This window comes from Mus musculus, chromosome 11 (assembly GCF_000001635.26).
Source record: "Mus musculus strain C57BL/6J chromosome 11, GRCm38.p6 C57BL/6J".
Lineage (NCBI taxonomy): Eukaryota > Metazoa > Chordata > Mammalia > Rodentia > Muridae > Mus > Mus musculus.
The window spans coordinates 4,215,567-4,235,970 of record NC_000077.6 but is presented as its reverse complement, the minus strand read 5'-3'; the positions used below and the strand labels follow the sequence as shown (position 1 = coordinate 4,235,970).

Sequence of the window (20,404 nt, the reverse complement as noted above, 5' to 3'; positions counted from 1 at the left end):
TGGGATGGAGGGGGCGGGGGAGACCGGGAAGCTGTGAGCTCAGAGGGGAAGCTGGAGGGAGGGGTGGGGGAGCTGCGACAGTTGGACACAAGGTTTCACTTTCTCTGAAAGATAGCGATCCATCATGGGTGGGTCTTCTGCTTCTCCGCACTGAGGGACTGAGGCCCAGGCTGAGCCAGATCCACAGGCCATGCTTGGAAGCCACAGCACATCTGCCAAGCTAGAATGAGCATCCTTAGGCTGTACCTGCTGTTGGCCCTCATATATTCATTCAACAACCCCCCCACTCCCTATCCAGGAGGCGACTGTGCCCCCATCCACATATTCTCTGCACCTAGCAGAGTGTCCCCCTTGTTAGCAACTCCCCAGTACAGTCTAGACTAGATCCTTCTGAAGTCTTCATTTCCTCCTACTGAATTTCTTACCTCTGCCCACTCCAGGGTGCTGTTCCCTAGGGCCCTGGTCAGGGATCCTTCTGCATTTCATATCCGTGATGTCATCCTGGGACAGTCCCTATACCCCTACACTCAAGCTCTCACTGTGATAAGGAGACAGAGGGAAGCTCCAAGCAGCCCCAGATCTAGCCGGAGAGTGTTATGTCGTGCTTCTCGGAACCCATATGTTGGCAAGAGACCCTCCTTCACCTCAGTTGTTCCTTCCTCTCTCCCATGGACCATACACTACCTCCTCTGTTTAGAATAAAGGTGCCAAGGGGTGACTTGCCCTGTTGGAGGACACCTGCACAGTTGGGGGAGGTGTCCAGAGCCGGATGGCGTGGTACACATTTGTAATCTCTATTTCTCTAGAGGCTGAGACAGGACTGTGCATCAGAGGCCAGCCTGGGATAGACAAGGGGACTGATCTCAAAGCAAAATCAGGAGCTGGGCATACAGTCTCAAATAAATAAATAAATAAATTCAATTAAATAAAGTCAAAGGGAATAAATTCAATTAAATAAAGTCAAAGGGGCTGCCACGTCAACCTAGGCCAGCGCCTAGCCTCAGAGCTTAACACCCTGAGGGTTTCCTCCTACTACAGAAAAGGAGAGGAAGAAAGGAAGAGCGTGCATTTATTTACCTGGTGTCTGAAGGCATGTCTTAGCTGGGGGCCAGAGGGTTGTGCTGGACAGGCCACTGGGACTAAGGTCAAGAGCAAGGCTTGTGTGCATATTTATTTCCCGGAACTATCAAAATGGGAGGGCCTCTGCCCAAAGACACCAAAATCTGCAGAAGCCGCAGACCCTTCTAAAAATTGTGTGGTGTGTGCATGGAACCTCCACAGGGCCTCCTGTAGACAGCATCCTTCCCTAGATGGCAGATCATGTAAAACATGGTGTTATTGGGGAATCTCAAAAGGAGCATGTCTGCCTTCCTTCCGGAGGAGCCCATTTCTTCCTGGTTTCTATTTTCACCCCCCTCCCGCACACAGTTAATGAGTCCTCTGATATGGGGGCCACAAGCTGTGCAGCCTTGACAAGGACACAATGTATTTCCTACCATTGTACAGGCTAGACATTTGAGTAGGCTATCTCTGGGGCTGGATGCTCCCAGGTACCTCTCCTTTGCTGTTGATTTACTCAGGCCTGTTCTCATCTGTGTATCCCAGGCTGACCTCCAGCTCACACTGCAACCCAGAGTGGCTTTAGATTCTCAGTCCTCTTGCCTTGCGTTCCCCATCTTGGGATCATTGGAATGTGCTACCCCACGTGGCTGCTTCTTGGCTTATAGGTGGCCAAATTTCCACTGTGCCTTTATATAACCATTCACCCCCTTCTGCATTTTCTGTCCCCTGATCTCTTTGTTTTTATTTTCCTTGTTTTTTTCTTTCTGAGACAGGATTTCTCTGTGTAGCTTTAGCTGTCCTGGAACTCGCTCTAGAGAAGAGGCTGTCCTTCAACTCAAAGATCTGCCCGTTTCTGCCTCCCATGTGCTGGGATTAAAGGTATCCACCACCACAACCACCACTCAGTTTCCTGAATTCTTTTTATGTGATATACGGGTGGGTATGTATTTATGAGGGGAAGTGCATATACTCCTGTTGTACATGCAGATGCCAGAGGTCATAGTTAAGCAGAGTAAAGTGTCTTCCTCTATTACTCTCTACCTTTGTATAAAGAGTGTGTATGTATGTATGTATGTATGTATGTATGTATGTTGTATGTGAATATGTGTGTATATATGGAGTCTATATATGGTGCATATGGTATGTGTATATACATAGGGTATGGGGGTATGTACACATATGTGTGTGTGTATGTTATGTGTGGTGGATTTGGTATGTGGATATGGTGTATGTGTGTGTTCATCTGATGTGTGTGTGGTGGAGGTGGTGTGTAGATGTGTGTGTCTATATAGCATTTATATATAGTGCATATGGTGCATTATTATGGTATCTGTGTATACATAGGGTGTGGGGGTATGTGTGTACATGTGTGTATATGGTGTGTATGTATGGTGTGTGTGGTAGATGTGGATGTATGTATATCGTATGTGTGTGTGTGTTCATATGGTTTGTGTGGTGAAGGTGGTGTGTGGATGCACATGGATACACTTGTAAGCAGAGGAGGACACCACTCAGCCTGCTCTGTCATTCTGTCTCATCCCTTGAGATGGGGTCTTTCACTTATCTGGAGCTAGGCTAGCAGTTGAGAGCCTTAGGCACTTCCCGCTCCAGTCCTTACTCAGTGCTGGGGTTGCAGGCCTGCATGGCCACACCTGGCTTTTCTCATGGGTTCTGAGGATTTGAACTTAGGTACTCATTCTTGCACAGCAAGCCCTATACTGATAGAGCCACTTTCCTGCCTCCTAATTTCTTTCCTAATCCAGTGGCGCTGAATCAGAGCTCACCCATGACCGCTTTTGCTTGCTTCTTTACAGTCACATCTGATGCCGTGAGGTAGGACTGTACATTCTGACTTGGGGAACAGGCTAGCCCATGGCAGGTTGTAAGAACAGTCAGGGTTGGCTATGGGGACAGGAGTGGAGGGTACTGTACGCAGAGGGACAGTGGGAGTGGCCCAGAGGATGAGAGGCCTGCCTCACTACCATCCAGGCAAAGCGTGAGGGAAGATGCGTCAGCGATTCTGGTGAGGTCAGTGCCCAGTGACGTCCTTGTCGCCAGCAGGAAAGGCTTGCAACAGTCAGTATAAATAGAATTTCAACCACAGGGCCCGGGTTGTCCCCTCTTCCTGGGCCACGTCAGCCAGGTCCGCGTGATGTGGAAAGAGAGAGAGGGTGGGTTTGCTTCCTCAGAACTGCTATCTCCCAGCCTTTCCGGCCCACCCTCTGGCTGTGAGGGCCCTGCCCCTTTAATTGCTCGGACTGGCTCTGCTGAGGCTTAAGCTGTACTCTTGTGGCAGAGGTGGACACTGATTCAAGGTCCAGCCTCTACTGCCTGTGAGCCTGATGCTGTCGACAGCATCTCCCAGGCCTCAGTTTCTCTTCTCTGTAAACTTCAATGGCACAATTGAATGAGGAGTACAAACAATCCGATTAAAAATGGGCAGAAGGCCAAGCTTTGGTGACACATGCCTGTGAGCTCAGCTTTTGGGGTGCAGAAACAGAAGTCAGGAGTTCAAAGTCAACCTCAGCTCACAGTGAGATCAAGGCAAATGTGTGGTACAGAAGATCCTGAAAAGGAAAAAAAGAGGGGATGGCGAGATGGCTCAGCAGGTAAGAGCATTGACTGCTCTTCCGAAGGTCCTGAGTTCAAATCCCAGCAACCATATGGTGGCTCACAACCATCTGTAATGAGACCTGATGCCCTCTTCTGGTGTGTTTGAAAACAGCTATAGTATATAATAAATAAATAAATCTTAAAAAGAAAAAAAAAGATTAAAAAAAGAAAAAAGAGGCCCTGGGAGCCAGGCAGGGCCATGACTTGGGCAGTGTGCTGGGGAGGTGCCGGCTGCACAGCACAGGTGGGACCTCCATTCTCATAACCCACACGAAATGCTTCCACGTGCACATGCATATACATACCATATACATACATATGCGCGCACGCGCGCGCACACACACACACACACACACACACACACACACACACACACACAAACAAAGGATTTGATCAGTCATTTCCTCCTGGAGAAAAAAGGCAGGAACTTGGTGGTAGAAGCACAAACCTTTATTCCCAGCATTCAGGAGGCAGATGCAGTTGGAGCTCTGTGAGCTTGAGGTGAGCCTGGTCTATAGAGTGAGTTCCATGACAGCCAAAGCTATGTAGAAAGACCCTGTGTCAAAAAAAAAAAGTGTATGGAAGATTGCTCAATATCATGAGGTACTATAAAGGCACAGAGCCACACTGCACCACTCAGGGTGGAGTCAGAGACAGAAAGGAACAGGTGTGGTGAGGACACAGCGACACTAGAAGGCTGTATAAGACATGCAAGACTGCCTGGGAAGCACTTTGAGAAGCACAAAGAGTACGCCCAGCCAGTTCACTCCTAAACTCAGTCCTTTGTACCATAGGCTAGCCTTCATTCTGTACCATAGGCTAGTCCTCATTTTGTAAAATAGCTAGTCCATAGACTAATCTGCAATTCACTATAATCAAGGTTGGCCTCGAACTCACAACAATCTTTCTGCCTTCCAAACACTAGGATTACAGGTGTGCACCACCACATCAGGCAAACAAAACAAAACCCTTGTTCCAATAAGAAGCAAAACTACCTTTTGTGACTGGCGGTGAATGAGCATGCAGTGCCATGAAGGCCTTGAGCATGGTTCCGGAGTACAAGGTGGTGGGGCGCTGCTTGCCAATCCCAAAATGCCACACAGCACCTCTGTACGGAATGCAAATCTTTGCACCCATGTGGTGGCCAAGTCCCACTTCTGGTAATTCGTGTCGCAACTGAAGAAGATGAAGAAGTCATCTGGGGAGATTGTGTACTGCGGGCAGGTGTTTGAGAAGTTACCCCTGCTCGTGAAGAACTTTGGCATCTGGCCGCGCTATAACTCCCGCAGTGACACACACAAGCTGTACCGGGAGTACGGGGACCTGACCACTGCTGGTGCAGTCCCACAGTGCTGCTGAGACATGGGTGCCTGACACCGTGCCTGTGTCCACCCAGATCATGAAGGTGGAAGACATTGCAGCTGGCAAGTGCCGCCGCAGTTCCACGACTCCAAAATCAAATTCCCACTGCCCCATGGTGTGTTGTGGCGGCGCCAGCACAAACCATGCTTCACCACCAAGAGCCCCAACACCTTCTTCTAGACACAGAGACCCACTGAATAAAAACTTGAGACTGTCAAAAAAAGAAAAAAGAAAAAAAGAAAAAGAAAGAAAAAGAAAAAGAAAAAAAAAAGCAAAACTAGGCCAGGTGGTCATAGCCTAAGCCTTTAATCCCAGCACTTAGGAGGCAGAGGCAGGTAGAGCTCTGTGAATCTGAGACCAGCCTGGTCTACAGAGCGAGTTCCAGAACAGCCAGGGCTATACAGAGAAACCCTGTCTCAAAAGAGCTTAAGAGAAAAAAGAAGAAGAAGAAAGAAAAGAAAGGCTGTTAACACTGCATAGTGATGCTCACACACGACGTCAGGACAGACAGCAGAATGGCACCAGGGTTTGGGAACCAGGATGGGAGTGACTGTCAGCAGAGTTTGAGGAGGATTGAGGAGGATTCTAGAACTGGTGGTAGAGATGACGTCATAACCCTGACTGAGGGAAAAGCACAGAGCTCTGCAGATGACTCTATGGACGAGGCTATTTTACAGAATGAGGACTAGCCTGTGATATAAGGGTTGTATCTGAATTTTTTTTTAACTGTAGCAAGTGGTCCAGGCACCTCCTGAGATACTTAGTGTCACTCAAGGGCTGAGCCTGGCCCTCAGCAGGCATTTGGTAAACACGTCCCTTGCAGTTCCTGGGGTAGACAAAGGCACACACTGGTTTATGTCACTGAGTGGCTTTGGGGCAGTTGGGAAAGGCAGGGTTACGTAAGTCCCAGTGAGCAAGGACATGCCTGGTCAGAGAGGTCGTGGGGCCCAGGAGATCCCATGTTGTCTAGTTGCTATAGGGTCTTCCTGGGACCTGGCCTGCCAAGAGGTGTGCTCTGTGTTGAGTAACTGACCCCGCCAGGGGGTCTGAAGCCTGACTCAGAGGAGAGGGAAAAAAGATGACTGGAGAGTTGTCTCAGATCTGTGACTCTCTCTGTCCCCACCACCCAGACTGGTGAGCCACCCGCCCCAGAGCCTGTGACTAGACCTGCCTCAGGGAAACCCAGACAGAGGGAAGCCCCGGGGACGGTGACAACAGGCAGACGGACAAGCTAGCAACAGAGCAGAGGTGGTCCAGCAGTGTCTGGGTTGCTTGCCCCCAGTGACCCCCAACACCCATGATGAGCCCAGCTTGTGCTTGTGAGGCGAGAGGCAGAGCCCCACCCCCAGAGCTGTGTCACTTCAAGGGAAACACCATGTCTCACAGTAACACAATAGGAGTTTAGCTGTGTCCCCACTTTTCTTGTAATGACAACATAGAAATACCCTGCCCTTTTTGTTTGTTTGTTTGTTTGTTTTTTTGTTTTTGTTTTTTTTTTGAGACAGTGTCTCATGTATCCCAAGCTGGCCTTGAGCTACTATGTCACTGACACTGAAATTCTCATCTCCCTGCCTCCACTACTGCATGCAAAGGCCTAGAAGGTGTGAGAATTGAATCCAGACCTTCTTGCACGCTTGGTAAACACTGCACCAATCCACCTATCTGCCCAGCCCTTAGAACCCCTATTTTGAAATATCAGATTCTTTCTTGAAATGTTTGGGTTCCCCGGCCCCAATAAACTGGGCAGGCTTAGGTTTGTAGATGTTTCATGTGCCAGGCTTCGAATTACATGTTCACAAGCGGCACATCACTGGATCCTCACAGATACTTTAGGAGTCAGTTCTATTTTGCAGATGGAGAAACTGAGGCGTAAATGGCCTCAGTTCTGCAGGCTGGTCAGAAGGGGAGAAGATGCAGGCTGGAATCCAGATAGCCTTCCTAAGCTAAGAGACCCACCAACACGTTCAATGGGTTGTCCAGAACTCATGCTGCCCAGTGGCTCAGGGATAGCAAAAGTGACAGCCTCTCCCCAGGAGGAGGGATAGGGACCATGCTGAGTGGGGCTAAATGGCACGGCACCAGGTGTCAGACTGGGATGGGGAGAGAACAGGGAGGGAAAGTGTGTCCAGTGCTCACATTGCAGACAGGGTGGGGGAGGGGGAGGTAATGGCAGGTGCTGGAGAAGCATTAGGGATCATCGGCACGGCCATGCAGTTGCGACCATCTGTAGAAGCCGCAGCACAGGAACTCATGGCTCCAAGCCTGCAGAACCCTGGCACTCTCTGCTGGCACGTGTGCATCAAGTCTGTGGCCAGGCTTCCAGAAGGACAGCACCCAGGGTTGCTGGTCAGAGCAGCTGATCTCAGGAAGTCCAGCTGGCTCGTAGGTCCCTTTCCCAAGGAATCAAGTTTCTGTCACCCTTGTCACCGAAGTGCATGATCTGGCTTCTGGGCAGCTTTGAAAACATGCTGACTTTTTCCTTGACTTTTCTTTTCTTTCCTTTTTTTTTTTTTTTAACTCTTTTTTTATAGCATGTTCAAAAATTTGCTTTTTTGACTACTCTAGATTGCAACACTTTCCAGGAAAAGTAACTGAAAGGAAAAAAAAAATAAAAAACTTCCCTCACGTCTCCCTCCCTTGTAAAGTTTACTTGGGCATGCGGTCCACAAAGGCAGCACCTGCTTGTCTCACAAAAGGAGCTGCCAATGGAGGGCTGACTCCCACTTTCTTGTGTGTGTGTGTGTGTGTGTGTGTGTGTGTGTGTGTGTGTGTGTGTGTTGTACAGGCTAGAAGTCCATGTCCAGTGTCTTCTTCAGTCACTCTCCACAGTATGTATGTATGTATGTATGTATGTATGTATGTATGTATGTATGATGTATGTATGCATTTATTGGCACGGTCTCTCACTGAACTTGGGTTACCAGTTTAACTGGACTGATTATCCAGCAGGCTCTAGGGATCTGCCTGTCTCTGCCTTCAATACTAGGCTATAGACCTGCCCTACAGCCCCCAACTTTTGCCTGGATATTGGGCATCTGAACTCAGATCCTCATGCATGCAAACCAGGCACATCACTGCCTCTTTACATTTAGGAGCTGAGCCCCAGAGACAGACAAACATGAAAGAGAAGTCATGGCTGGGCATGGTGGTGCAGGCCTTTATTCTCAGCACTCAGGAGGCAGAAGCAGGTGGAGCTCTGAATTTAAGGCTAGCCTGGTCTACAGAGTGAGTTCCAGGCCAGCCAGGGACATACAGAGAAACCCTGTCTCGAAAAACCAAAAACAAACAAACAAACAAACAAATAAACAAACAAATAAAAAGGCCAGCCTGGTCTACAGAGTTCCAGGATAGGCAGGGCTGCACAAAGAAATTCTGTCTTACACAGACACAGACACACACACACAGAGACAGACAGACAGACAGACAGACAGACAGACACACACACACACACACACACACACACACACACACAAGATGTGGAAGGGGAGAGTATCCCAGGCCAACCAGCAAATCCACTGAGAAAATGACTTGGGAGAGGGCTGTGTAAAGACCCCAAAGAAACTGCACATGATACAGAAAAGAAACCTACCCTGTGCTCCAAGGCCATCAGAGCACCCTGTTTCCACACAGCTTCCTGCTGGCACCAGTCAATGAATCGGAAGGTGTTAGGGGAGTTCCTGGTCACTCTGTTCTTGAATGAACTTAAAATCAAGATGGAAGAACCATACCACCTTACTCAGACTAGGCGTTTAAGAGCCCAAAGTGGACAACTCCCAACTTTCTTCAAAAGATAACAAACCAACAAAATGTAGCATGCTGTACAATGGAGATTAACACCCATGAGGAGGGCATGCCCCAAAGCAGAGGACACTCAAGAACAGTGAGGTGGGGGCTGGAGAGATGGCTCAGTGGTTAAGAGCACTGACTGCTCTTCCAGAAGACCCAGGTTCAATTCCCAGCATCCACATGGCAGCTCACAGCCGTCTGTAGCTCCCAAACCTGATCCCTCACACAGACACACACGCTGGCAAAACACCAGTGCACATAAAACAAAGAACATTAAGCTAAGTTGAAGCAAGGACAGAAGTCTCACTTGGGTTGTATGGTTCCATCAATATAAACCACAGAGGGCAATGCAGAGAGAGACTATGGACTGGCTGTGGGCAGGGCAGGGAGGGATGGGAGTGGCCTGGCTGCCAATGTATTACAGGGCCTCCTTTTGGAGTGGTGAAAGATTTTGGAGCAAATGTGCCAGATACCATTGAATCCCTCGCTTTTAAATAGCTATCAACACACCCATTGTAATCCCAGCATTGAGGAGACTGAGGCAGAAGGATCATGAGTTCCAGAATAGCCTGACCTCCAAACAAGACCCTCTCTCAGGAAAGACAAAAAAAAAAAGTTAAATTATGCAAATGTCATCTCAATTTAAAAATTGGAGAAGAGACTGGAGAGATAGATGGCTCAGCAGTCAAGAGCACTTGCTACTCCTGCAGCGGACCCAAATTCAGTTCCCAGCATCCACACACAGACACCTCTAAAGCCAGTCCCTGGGGACTGATGACCTCTTCTGACATCTGCAGGCACGACACATAAGTAGTGCACATACATTCATGCATGCATGCAGGCACACTCATAAAGATAGAATAGACCAGGCGGTGGTGGTGCACGCCTTTAATCCCAGCACTCAGGAGGCAGAGGCAGGCAGATTTCTGAGTTCGAGGCCAGCCTGGTCTACAAAGTGAGTTCCAGGACAGAGCCAGAGTTATACAAAGAAACCCTGTCTCAGAAAAAAAAAACAAAAAAACAAAAAAACAGACAACTTTTTTTTTTAAAGTTAGGGAACCAAGGAGACAGCCGTGGTAGTGAAGTGTATGCTGTGCCAGCATGATATCCTAAGGTCAGATCCCTGCATCATGTGAAAGCCGGGCATGCTGGAGGCCATCTTAAGCCCTAGGACTGGGGGGTCAAAGACAGGCATGTTCCATGGGCTCACTGGTCAGCCAGGCCAGCAAGAACATGCTCTAGATTCAGTGAAAGACCCTATCTCAAAAATGAGGTGGCAAGCCATAAAGGAAGCCACCTGACTTTGACCTCTTTCCTTCACAGAGATGTGCATCCCTGCACCCACATACTCCCATGTTCATGCAAGCACACACACATACTCCCATGTTCATGCAAGCACACACACATACTCCCATGTTCATGCAAGCACACACACACATACTCCCATGTTCATGCAAGCACACACACATACTCCCATGTTCATGCAAGCACACCACACACACATTCTCCCATGTTCATGCAAGCACACACACATACTCCCATGTTCATGCAAGCACACCACACACACATACTCCCATGTTCATGCAAGCACACACACACACTCCCATGTTCATGCAAGCACACCCACACACTCCCATGTTCATGCAAGCACACCCACACACTCCCATGTTCATGCAAGCACACACACATACTCCCATGTTCATGCAAGCACACCACACACACATACTCCCATGTTCATGCAAGCACACACACACCAAGAAGGAAACTAAGGAAGAGCTTCAGATCACAGCAAGGTTGGGGAAGCTCAGCAAGGGAGAGGCCCTGGGAAGAGAAGAAGGGTGGAGGGAGAAGGAAAGATGCAGGAGAGAGGGAGGGAGACACTCAGACACCTCAGGAAAGTCAAGAGGTTCTCCAAGGTTGTATGCATAAGTGGGAGCCCCCACCTCATCTTCCTAAGGAGAAGGAATTCAGCTGTGGGGCCGTGCTCCACAGGAGACATGTGGGGGACAACTCACAGGTGCAGTGATAGGACAGGGAAACTGAGGCACTGGTCCCAGGAGACCAGGAAGAAGAACACCCAGAAAGTGCTGTGAGGCAATGGGGGAGGGAGGGACTGGAAAGTGGGTGGCATTTTCGGGTCTAGGTAGAAAGCGCTTGCTTTGGGGCAGCAGGAAAGGAGACAGTGGGGGAGATGGCGGCAACAAGGAGAGCTGGAGCAGCAGGAGAGCCACAGGCCAGCACTTCCATGGGATACAGGGTTCTGGAGAAAAGCAATAGGGGCAGAGGGCACGTTATCATGTAAGCACCAAAGAGATCCCCAGCACACACACACACACACACACACACACACACACACACTCACACACACACAGTCTCTCTCTCACACACACTCACACATACACTTACACACTCACATATACACACACTCACACATACATACACTCACATCTACACTCATACTCATGCACTCACATACACACACTCACACAAGTGCCCACACAAACACACATACACTCACACACATACTCACACACTTGCACATACATACACACATACACACAGCACCCACATCTACATGATGCCACAACTAACCCCCTAAAAAGAAGTTCTGGACACCCCTAGAACTGGTACTCATGGCTCAGAACCCCAACACCATGATCCTCTTGGGAAAGTGACACAGACAGGGGTCATTGCTCAATATCTCCACTCTGTCCAGCCCAGGGTCAGAGAGGAGACAGGGCCAGACCTCTCGTGCCTGCCCACACAATTACGGTCACCAGCAGCAGACACCCAGCCACCAATGCAGACAGCTGGGATTACAAGGGGTCTTGCAAAATCTTACCCACCCTACAGGGCTCAGCTTAAAGTCAGTTTCTCTCTCTCTCTCTCTCTCTCTCTCTCTCTCTCTCTCTCTCTCTCTCTCCCTCCCTCCCTCCCTCCCTCTCAGCCCAGACCCTTCTAGAATTCTATTTTGTTTTCTACTTTGTTATCCCTGTGTGGTGACCTTAAACAAGTCACTCTCTGGGCTTCATTTCCCCCTATGCAAAATGAGGACAAGACTATCATGTGTGAATCAACAGCTCATCATCTTAACAGCCCTTCTTCCCCAGAGGCCAGAGCGGAGGTCAGTGAGAGAAGCAGCTTTCCGTGTGCTATGCAGCAGTGCTAGCAACAGACAAATCCACCTCCTGCTCCTGCCTCCTGCTGAGCAGCCCTGGAAGTCCTGGCCCACCTCCAGTGCAGGCTGCCCACCCCCAAGCCTGCTTACACTATTTCCCTATTACAGGAGACAGGACTTCTCCATCCCACTCCCAACCACAGACAAACTCCAAAGAAATACTCCCTCCCAGGGTCCCGGAAGGAATTGATTCCTGCACATGGGGAAACTGAGGCCTCTCACCACGCACTCACCATGCCGGGCTGTGCTCTAGGCTCATCTGATCTGCAACCTGAGGCTCTAGCCTTGGGGGAGGGGGTCCTCTGAGCCAGGTGGGCATCCTGCCAGAAGACTGCCTGTGTGGTTGCTTTTCTAGGGACTCACCATGACCTGGGTACACAGAAGTCACACCCTTCTTCCCCCCCCCCCCCCCCCCCCCGAGCATGGGCGGGGCTGAGCTGAAGGTCCCTGATAACCTCCCAGGGCATGTGTGCAGCCCTGGCCCCTGCAATGGAGTCCTGATCTTACTGAGTGGGAGGCCCCATGACAGAAAAATCCAGGCCCAGATGTGCCCAGGTACATAGCAATAGAGGATAAGGAGGACTCCATCGGGTTCTAGGGTCCCGTCTGCCCGAATAGCCCTGCACCTCAGCAGCAAAAGGCCTGGCTGGGGCAGTGGTGGTGCACGCCTTTAATCCTAGCACTTGGGAGGCAAAGGCAGGCGGATTTCTGAGTTCAAGGCCAGCCTGCTCTACAAAGTGAGTTCCAGGACAGCCAGAGCTACACAGAGAAACCCTTGTCTCAAAAAAAAAAAAAAAAAAAAAAAAGATTTATGCTGGGCGTGGTGGCATACGCCTTTAATCCCAGCACTTGGGAGGCAGAGGCAGTTGGATTTCTGAGTTCGAGGCCAGCCTGGTCTACATAATGAGTTCCAGGACAGCCAGGGCTATACAGAGAAACCCTGTCTTGAAAAACCAAAAAACCAAAACCAAAACCAAAAAAAAAGTAATCCATTAAAAGCCGGGCGTGGTGGCACATGCCTTTAATCCCAGCACTTGGGAGGCAGAGGCAGGCGGATTTCTGAGTTGGAGGCCAGCCTGGTCTACAAAGTGAGTTCCAGGACAGCCAGGGCTACACAGAGAAACCCTGTCTCAAAAAAAAAACAAAAAAACAAAAAAACCCCAAAAGGCCTGGCTGGCCACTATTCCAAGTGTCATAAAGTGTGTGACTTCTCCGTAAGAGGGGCATAAGCATTCAGGCAAGGCCCGTGGGTTGCAGACAGCAGCCTTGGAGAAAGGTGCTTTGAGACCTCCTGGATAGGTTCTCCAGGATCCAGCCAGGGGACTCTTAGGTAAGAGGGACAGGGGAATTTCTCCCAGTGTGGGGAACTCTCTAGGTTGTTCTGTAAGTAACTACGAATTAAGAGACGCTCTACTTTAGAGATGAACCACATGACTTAGTCACAAATGTGCTGGAGGCTTCAGTTCCTCATTTGTCACATACATAAACTGCTTGAAAAGCCAAGGACGGGGGGACAAGTCTGGGAGAGACCAAGACATGACGCCAGCTGTCACTCAGAACCAGAGGGCACAAATCCGCAAGTCTTTTATTTATATAAACAGTCATGAAAATAAAAGTGAGATTTAATTCTTCCTTCGGAGTCCCGCGAAGGGAGTGCACTGCTGAACTCATCTGGCTAGGAAAGCAGTGCAGGCTGGAGGTCAGAGCCCGGCCCGGGGATGTGAGCCTTAGCCAGGGGAGAGGCGGCTCCAGCTGCAGGCAAGCAGGCTCTGTGCATTGCTGAGGTCACATAGAAAATGTTGGGTCGGGGATCTAAGCCCCAAGCACCAAGGTATCTTTTGTGGGCAGGCATGGCCACGAGTCCCAGCTCCATACAGCTGACAGACAGACAGCAGAACCAGGCATGGCCACGAGTCCCAGCTCCATACAGCTGACAGACAGACAGCAGAACCAGGATCCCTTGGCAGGACCAGGGACTTGTTCTGAAGCTCAGAAAAGTTTCTGGAGCCCCGGGGGGCTTTACGGGAATGCTGGGGGTCTGGTGCTTCCCTATGGGTCCTTGGAAGCCTGGCTTTCCTGCCTTCGCTGGAGAATATCAATGACACAGCCGATCTCGTCTTCAGGAACCTGGAGGGAGTGTACAGCATGAAACGCCAGGCTAACTCTGGCCAGGGATGCCCGACCCCCTAAACTAGCTGTGATGCTGCCCCCCCCCTCCCCCCGCAAGGGACCTCAGTGTGCTTGCTGGAACCTCCGTCCCAGCCAGGTCCTCACCAGCGCATGGTCAAAGTTGAATGTGCTGATGTAGTAAGCAGAGATGTCAACAGCCGCCAGGGGACCCGCAATCTGGGCCACAATCCCACATTCATCTGAGGGTTGGAGACACGGGTGGCTTACCTTAGATGCTGTGAAGACCCACAGGCTTGCCCTCCCCGCCCCCCCCAGGGAGTGAGTGGACCTCACCGAAGCCCAGGGGCTGTCCCCCGATGCGCACCATCCTCCACAGCTCCCCAGAAGAACTGGTCAGCAGGAGGTCACTGGGGAACCTGGGGAAGCAGTGGGTGATGGGAAAGGCACTTCACGCACCCCCATCTAGCCTGACCCATAGGGCCTGTCCTGCTAACCTCGGAACCTGGCACCCCTCCCCCACCTTCCCTGAGGCTGGCTGAGGGTCTGTGGTCTATGGAGAATTAAGGAAGGAGTTACATACTTTCTCTGGATCTCTGCATCCATGACAATGGAGATGTACCCCTCGATGAGGGAGAAAGCGAAGAACGGAATGGACGTTGATTCAGGACCGCCCGAGGCCGCTTCCTTGGGGACACTTAAGAGATATGATGGCAGGGAACATTACCTAACGAGCAGACCACAGAGGAGGAGCCGGACAGCTCTGGGAAGGCCCTTGAATCTCTTACTTCATTGTGAGAGACCCCTGATTTCCTGAGGGATAAGCCCCAACGGCCAGAGGCCTTGAGCAGAGGGAGAGCCGGATTGGGAGTATATGGCTGGGAAGTGGCTCTGCCGACACCTCTGGCTGAGGCCTAACAGGCTGTCAGAACCCTAAGGCACTGAGCATGACACAGAGTAACAGAAGGGATGAGACAAAAGGCAGAGGGCAGGAAACAGTAGTGGGAGGCAGAGATCACGTGCACGCATGACCCACCTGTGGGAGTAGAAGAGGACATCGATGAGGGTGGTGGCGACAGCCGGCAGTGTCTCAGGGTCCAGTGTGAGGACACAAAAGCGGTTCTGAGGGCTCTGAATGGGATGCACCGTGGGACTGGGCCCTGCTCAGGAGACAGGGGCCACAAGGTTATCTTGGACTGGGGCGACCCCTGGTGGCAGGTCAAGGAAAGGCTAGCCCATCTCATACAGTGAGAGTGTTTTGCACCCTTTTAAAAGACAAGCCCTCCCGTGGGAAAAGGTCCCACTTAAATCTGGGTGCTGGCGGGCAGACCTCACCGTGCTGGATCTGGGGAAAGCCATTGCTGGAATCGTCTCCAGTAACGGGCACAGGCTCCCCGCCTACTTCACGGTAGATTTGGAACTCCTGGGCCAGTGTGTGGATCACCACAGACAGGTCCTGCTCCCGTACCTGGGTCAAGGCAAAGGACACATATTACGCAACACCAGGTCCCTCTGCGTATGACCTGCATTAGCACCTGCCCAAAACCCACCAGGATGAAGTCTGTCTGGTATGTGGACAACATCAGAACAGACACATGGTGTTCAGCCAGCGGGGCAATGACAGACCGGGCAATCTTGGTTACTCCAGCAGCCTGCACCACGGAGCCACTGTGAGATACGTTCATCACCAGCCATGTGGCCTCAGCCACTTGCAGGAACTCGGATGGGGGTAGCTCTGTGGGCAGGAGGTACATGCCTGGTTAGTCAGCTCTCTCCGCCTCTCAGTTTCTCTGTTTAAACCTTGCCCATCAGATCTGTTTCCTGACAGACTCAGAGCTCAGGGCCGGTTCCTATCGTTTCTACCTTGGTGTGCATCATGCGAGCATTCTCAGTGAGCATTACTACTCCAAACTCACAACTAGATTCAAGGCCCAGATTTTTCTTTTTCTTTTTTCTTTTTACACCATTTTGCTGTGTGAGACAAGTGTGTTTTGGGGCGTTTTGTTTGCTTTGAGACAGCGCCTTTACAATGTAGATTAAGCTGAGATTTAACTTAAACTGATCTTATTGCCACAGCCTCCTATGTGCTGGGATTACAAACACCATTTAGTCTGTTTCCTATCTGCAAAATGGACTTCATGGGCTTCAAAGCACCACCAGAGGGCACCCAGTGACCAACTGATGGGAAAGCTCCCTTGCAGACAGATTTCCCTACAGAACAGGGAATCTAAGTCCTTAGGGAGGGAGGCTCAGCCAAACTCTAGGTGGCTAGCTTGAGACTCCAGGCCTTAGAGGATGGGGCAAGCAGGCAGACATGGAAGCCAGAAGTCATTTCCCCGGTCCCAGTCCTGAACAGGGACAAGGGCCAGGGTAGCTGTTGTTCACTCAGACTCAGCCAGGAGGCCCTGGACCCTGCTCTGGGCTTGCTGCCTGCCCCTGCATTCCTTCCCTAACTCTCAGCCGCCTAGGCTTCCCAAGCCAGTAAGGGAGGGGCTGCTTTCCACTGGGGAGACAAGTCCAAGAAGAAATAATGTTCAGGGTAAAACAGCTGCAGGAACCCCTTTATTTTCCCCTAAAACTGTGAGACACCATGGCCACCTGTGCTGGCCTGGGACTCATATTCAGCTCCGTGTGGGTTTTACGTTTATAAAACTCTCACAAATTTTGTCAAACGGTCACGACTCCATCCCACACAGTACTTCAGTGAGTGATGGAAGGTTTGAACCCGGACCTATATTCCTTTGGGGTCTAAGCTCTCTGGGAAGCTGGATCCCTAAACTTAGTAAGAATACTGCTTAGAGGCAAACAAGGAACCAGTTCCGACCTTTAAAGCCCTCCTCATCCACCATGAGAGTGTAATCTTCCGGAGTCTCAGTCAGGCTGAAGAACTTGCACCTAGGAGGAGGGAAGGGGTGGGAAGACTTTCAGCCTAGAGTGAATGGAATGGAGACAGCAAATGAAGTCTGCTCCAGCAGCACTAAAGGACCCCCCACCAGGAGCCTTCCGGACCCGCACTCGGGCCTCACTCTCTTCCTTGGATCAATGAGTCTAGATCCCATATTTGGGATCTCCCCTCCATTCCACAGAAGTGGAAGGCTTTGGGTCCCCCTGGACAACTCTCAAAAGTTAACGTGAGGAGACTAGAAAGGGGCTACAGCCTGCCAAGGAACACATGCCCCCACTACACTGCCTACTCCAGGCAGTTTGCACCTTGACAAGCCCTGGGAGCGGGGCCCTCCGGGCCGGATAGGCGGCGTCGCAGAAAGGGTAAGGCCCAGGCTGGATGATGGCCAGAGTGGCTAGCGTCCCCACCCGGTACCCGCTGCTTCGCGGCGACTCTAGTCCTCCGCCCCTGGCCCAGAGGGGCAGAGGAGCCTCCACCCGCCCGACCTGCGCTCGTGAACCCGGGTGCGCACCGACTGCGACAGGGCAGGAAGAGCAGCTTGATGAGCGGGTGGGTGTAGAGCCAGAGGCCCGGACGGGCAATGCTCAGTACTCGCACCCGGTGCTCTAGGATGTGAAGTTCCATCGCAGATACGGCAGCCCCGGCCTGGCCGCCAGCGAGACCTAGGCAGGAGGCGATGCGGTGGCGCCGGGCTTAAAGAAGCACCGCCCGCTACCGGTCCGCCCAGCCAGGGATCCACACTTCGGCGGCCACGCCCCACAGCCACTGTGAAGTGGCCACGCCTCCTCCTGAGCCCTGCCTACCGGGCGCTGCGGGCTGCCTTCAAACTCTGCCAAAGCCACTCTTCTAGCCCTCACCCATCTGAGTCCTTCAAGGACACGCCCCAGACACGCCCTTTCCGCTGGACGCCCGCTGTGTTGGGTTTGGGAACGTGCTGGAAGCTCCTGGTCCCCTCCCTGTCTATCCTCCAGGCTCGCACGTGGGCTTTATGGTTAAAGCCACTAAAACGCAGAGCCTGGCGGTGGTAAGTGTGTATCTTTAATCCCAGCACTAGGGAGGCAGAGGCAGGCAGATCTCTGTGAGTTCGAGGCCAGACTAGTCTACAGAGTGACTTCCAGGACAGCTAGAACTACACAGAAAAACCCTGTCTGGACTGTAGGAAGGCTGGAAGCCGGGCTGGAGCTCTGTTGGGGCCAGAGCTGTCCATAAATCTCCGGAGTGGGGAGGTTAGGCTGGAGACCCGCGGAACAGCTGAGTTGGAGCCTATCTTCCTTTTATTGCCGGGGGTAGGGGGCAGGGACTGCAGAGCTGACAAGGACAGTAAGGACTAAAGATCCCTAAGAATGGGGTGCCCAAGGTTGGTTTGATAGTACTGCAACCCTATCTTGTTGTTGTTTCGACCAGCAAAACCTGGCCGGTGTGGCAGTTTTTAGTCAAACAACTTCTGAAATAGAATGCTCCCCACTGAGGGGAGGAACCGAAAAAGGGTCCTCCTCTCCTGTCTAAGCAACATACTATGGACTCTGAATCTTTTTTTAAATTTTATTTATTATATGTAAGTATACTGTGTCTTCAGGCACACCAGAAGAGGGTATCAGATCTCATTTCGGATGGTTGTGAACCACGTGGTTGCTGGGATTTGAACTCGGGACCTTCGGAAGAGCAGTCAGTGCTCTTAACTGCTGAGCCATCTCTCCAGCCCTTACCCCTAGATTCTGAATCTTATTCCAGGGACAACCCTAAGTACCTGAAGTGAGAATGCCCAGGGCTCAGACACTGAGGGGACAGGCCATAGTATTTGAGGTTCCCTGGGTATCAAACCAGAGACCTCCCTGTTGAAGTTTTCTTAAAGCGTCTCATCATTTGCAGAACTCAACTGGCCTGAACACATCTAAATTAGCTACAGATCCAAGAAGGCCCCTAAGCACTGGCAGACACCCCAGTGATCAAGGTTTAAGAAAACCCCAAGGCTGAGCAGAAACGAGCAAGCACAGGTTGATTTCACGGCAGGATGGGGCATGCTCCAAAGGGCCCTTGTTTGGCCCAGACACTCGGCTTCAGGTTGGAGGCTTTAAACAAGGTAGTTTAAAGCAGGCCTTGGGTGTGATCAAGACCCAACAGGCCCACGCAGGACTTGATGCTCCAGACCCTGCATCACAGGCAGAAGGAAGCTGGGCTCAGTCCTGTTCCTGGCTTTGCTAGCTCCAGATAATTCTCATGGAACAGTGTGCAGCCGTCACATCCTGGCCTGTCCCCTGGAGAACTAAGGGGGTTGGGGGGTGCTTTTCAAAGGCTGAGCCCATTTCACCACAGCAAGTGTGAACAGAGTAGGAAACCACAGGAGTGAGAGGCAGGAGGTGGAGAGTGTGCAAGCTGCCCAGAGTCTCTGGTAACCGTTTGCCTTTCTAGCCTCAGTCTCCCCAGTTGTACCAGGACAACACGTGCTAGGCCCAGGCAATGCCTAAAAGCTCCCTGTGAGTCTGTCCCTCCCTCCCTGTCCCCTGCTATGGTCTGGCCCAGCTTGGTCTCAGGCCAGGAACAACCACTATTGTTTGACTAGAAAAGCTGCTTCCTCAGCAGAAGGGGGGCCTCTCCCAGGGACACCCTGTTCTCCTCACCGCCAACTATCAGGTTGTAGCTGAGCACCTGCCTGACCCTCCACCGCCCTCTGCTCACTTGGGTGAGGGGCTTGGGTGCAAATGTGGCACTTGGAGGAGGAGGACATTGAACTCCTCTTATGTCAGACACAAGCCCAGCCTGGCATGTGGACCGTGTCAGCCAACAGAAAGTAGCGCTTTATCAAGGAGGCCCACTTCTCCCCTCACCTGTCTTTCTTTGGTGGAGGCTTGTGTCAGGCGCCTGCAGTACCTTGCCCTGGCGGCAGCCCCTGATACTGTGTGAGTGCTCACAAGTTAACTGGGGTCTTAAGTGAGCTCCTCATCTCACCACGGCAAGTGTGGACAGAGTGGAGAGCCACAGGGCTGAGAAGCAGGAGGCAGAGAATGTGAAGCTGCCCTGAACCTCAGGTAACCATTCGCCTCTCCAGACTCAGTATTCCCAGCTGTACCAGGACAATGCAGCCTAGGCCCAGGCAACGCCTGGAAGCTCCTCCAAGTCTGTTTCTCCCTACTCCCTGCTATGGTCAGCATCTAGGTCTGGCCTTGGAGCCTTTAGCTACCTCTTCAGGATCTTACCCCCAATCCCCAATAAAGAAGCACAGAGCAAGGCCTTGGGGACTATTTCCTGTTCTGCCCAGTGGTGGGCTTTAGCCTGGACTGACTCTTCTGTGTAGAGGTGAACATGGAAGAAAGATGGGTCGAGAGAGAAGAGCCAAGAACAGTAATTGGCTCTGGACTCCGTGCTCCTGTATG

The 20,404-nt window shown here is 51.4% G+C and overlaps 1 protein-coding gene and 1 pseudogene across 2 annotated transcripts; one reads left to right on the top strand and one right to left on the bottom strand.

Moving 5' to 3' along the window:
* The first annotated feature begins 4,705 nt into the window (after window positions 1-4,705).
* Window positions 4,706-5,256, top strand: Gm11956 (annotated as a pseudogene).
* An 8,305-nt stretch (window positions 5,257-13,561) lies between these two features.
* Castor1 (cytosolic arginine sensor for mTORC1 subunit 1) lies at window positions 13,562-17,805 on the bottom strand. Of its 2 annotated transcripts, none has more exons than XM_011243752.3 (9): window positions 17,631-17,805; window positions 16,953-17,023; window positions 15,679-15,863; window positions 15,464-15,596; window positions 15,165-15,288; window positions 14,712-14,825; window positions 14,465-14,547; window positions 14,276-14,370; window positions 13,562-14,128 (listed from the first exon to the last, which is right to left on the bottom strand). In XM_011243752.3, the coding sequence occupies exons 2-9, from the start codon at window positions 16,975-16,977 to the stop codon at window positions 14,051-14,053; spliced, it is 837 nt and encodes a 278-aa protein (XP_011242054.1). In that variant the 5' UTR covers window positions 16,978-17,023; window positions 17,631-17,805; the 3' UTR covers window positions 13,562-14,050. The 2 variants fall into 2 exon arrangements, with proteins under 2 accessions (XP_011242054.1, NP_082298.1); NM_028022.2 differs by having other exon boundaries at window positions 17,545-17,746.
* Between the last annotated feature and the right edge of the window lie 2,599 nt (window positions 17,806-20,404).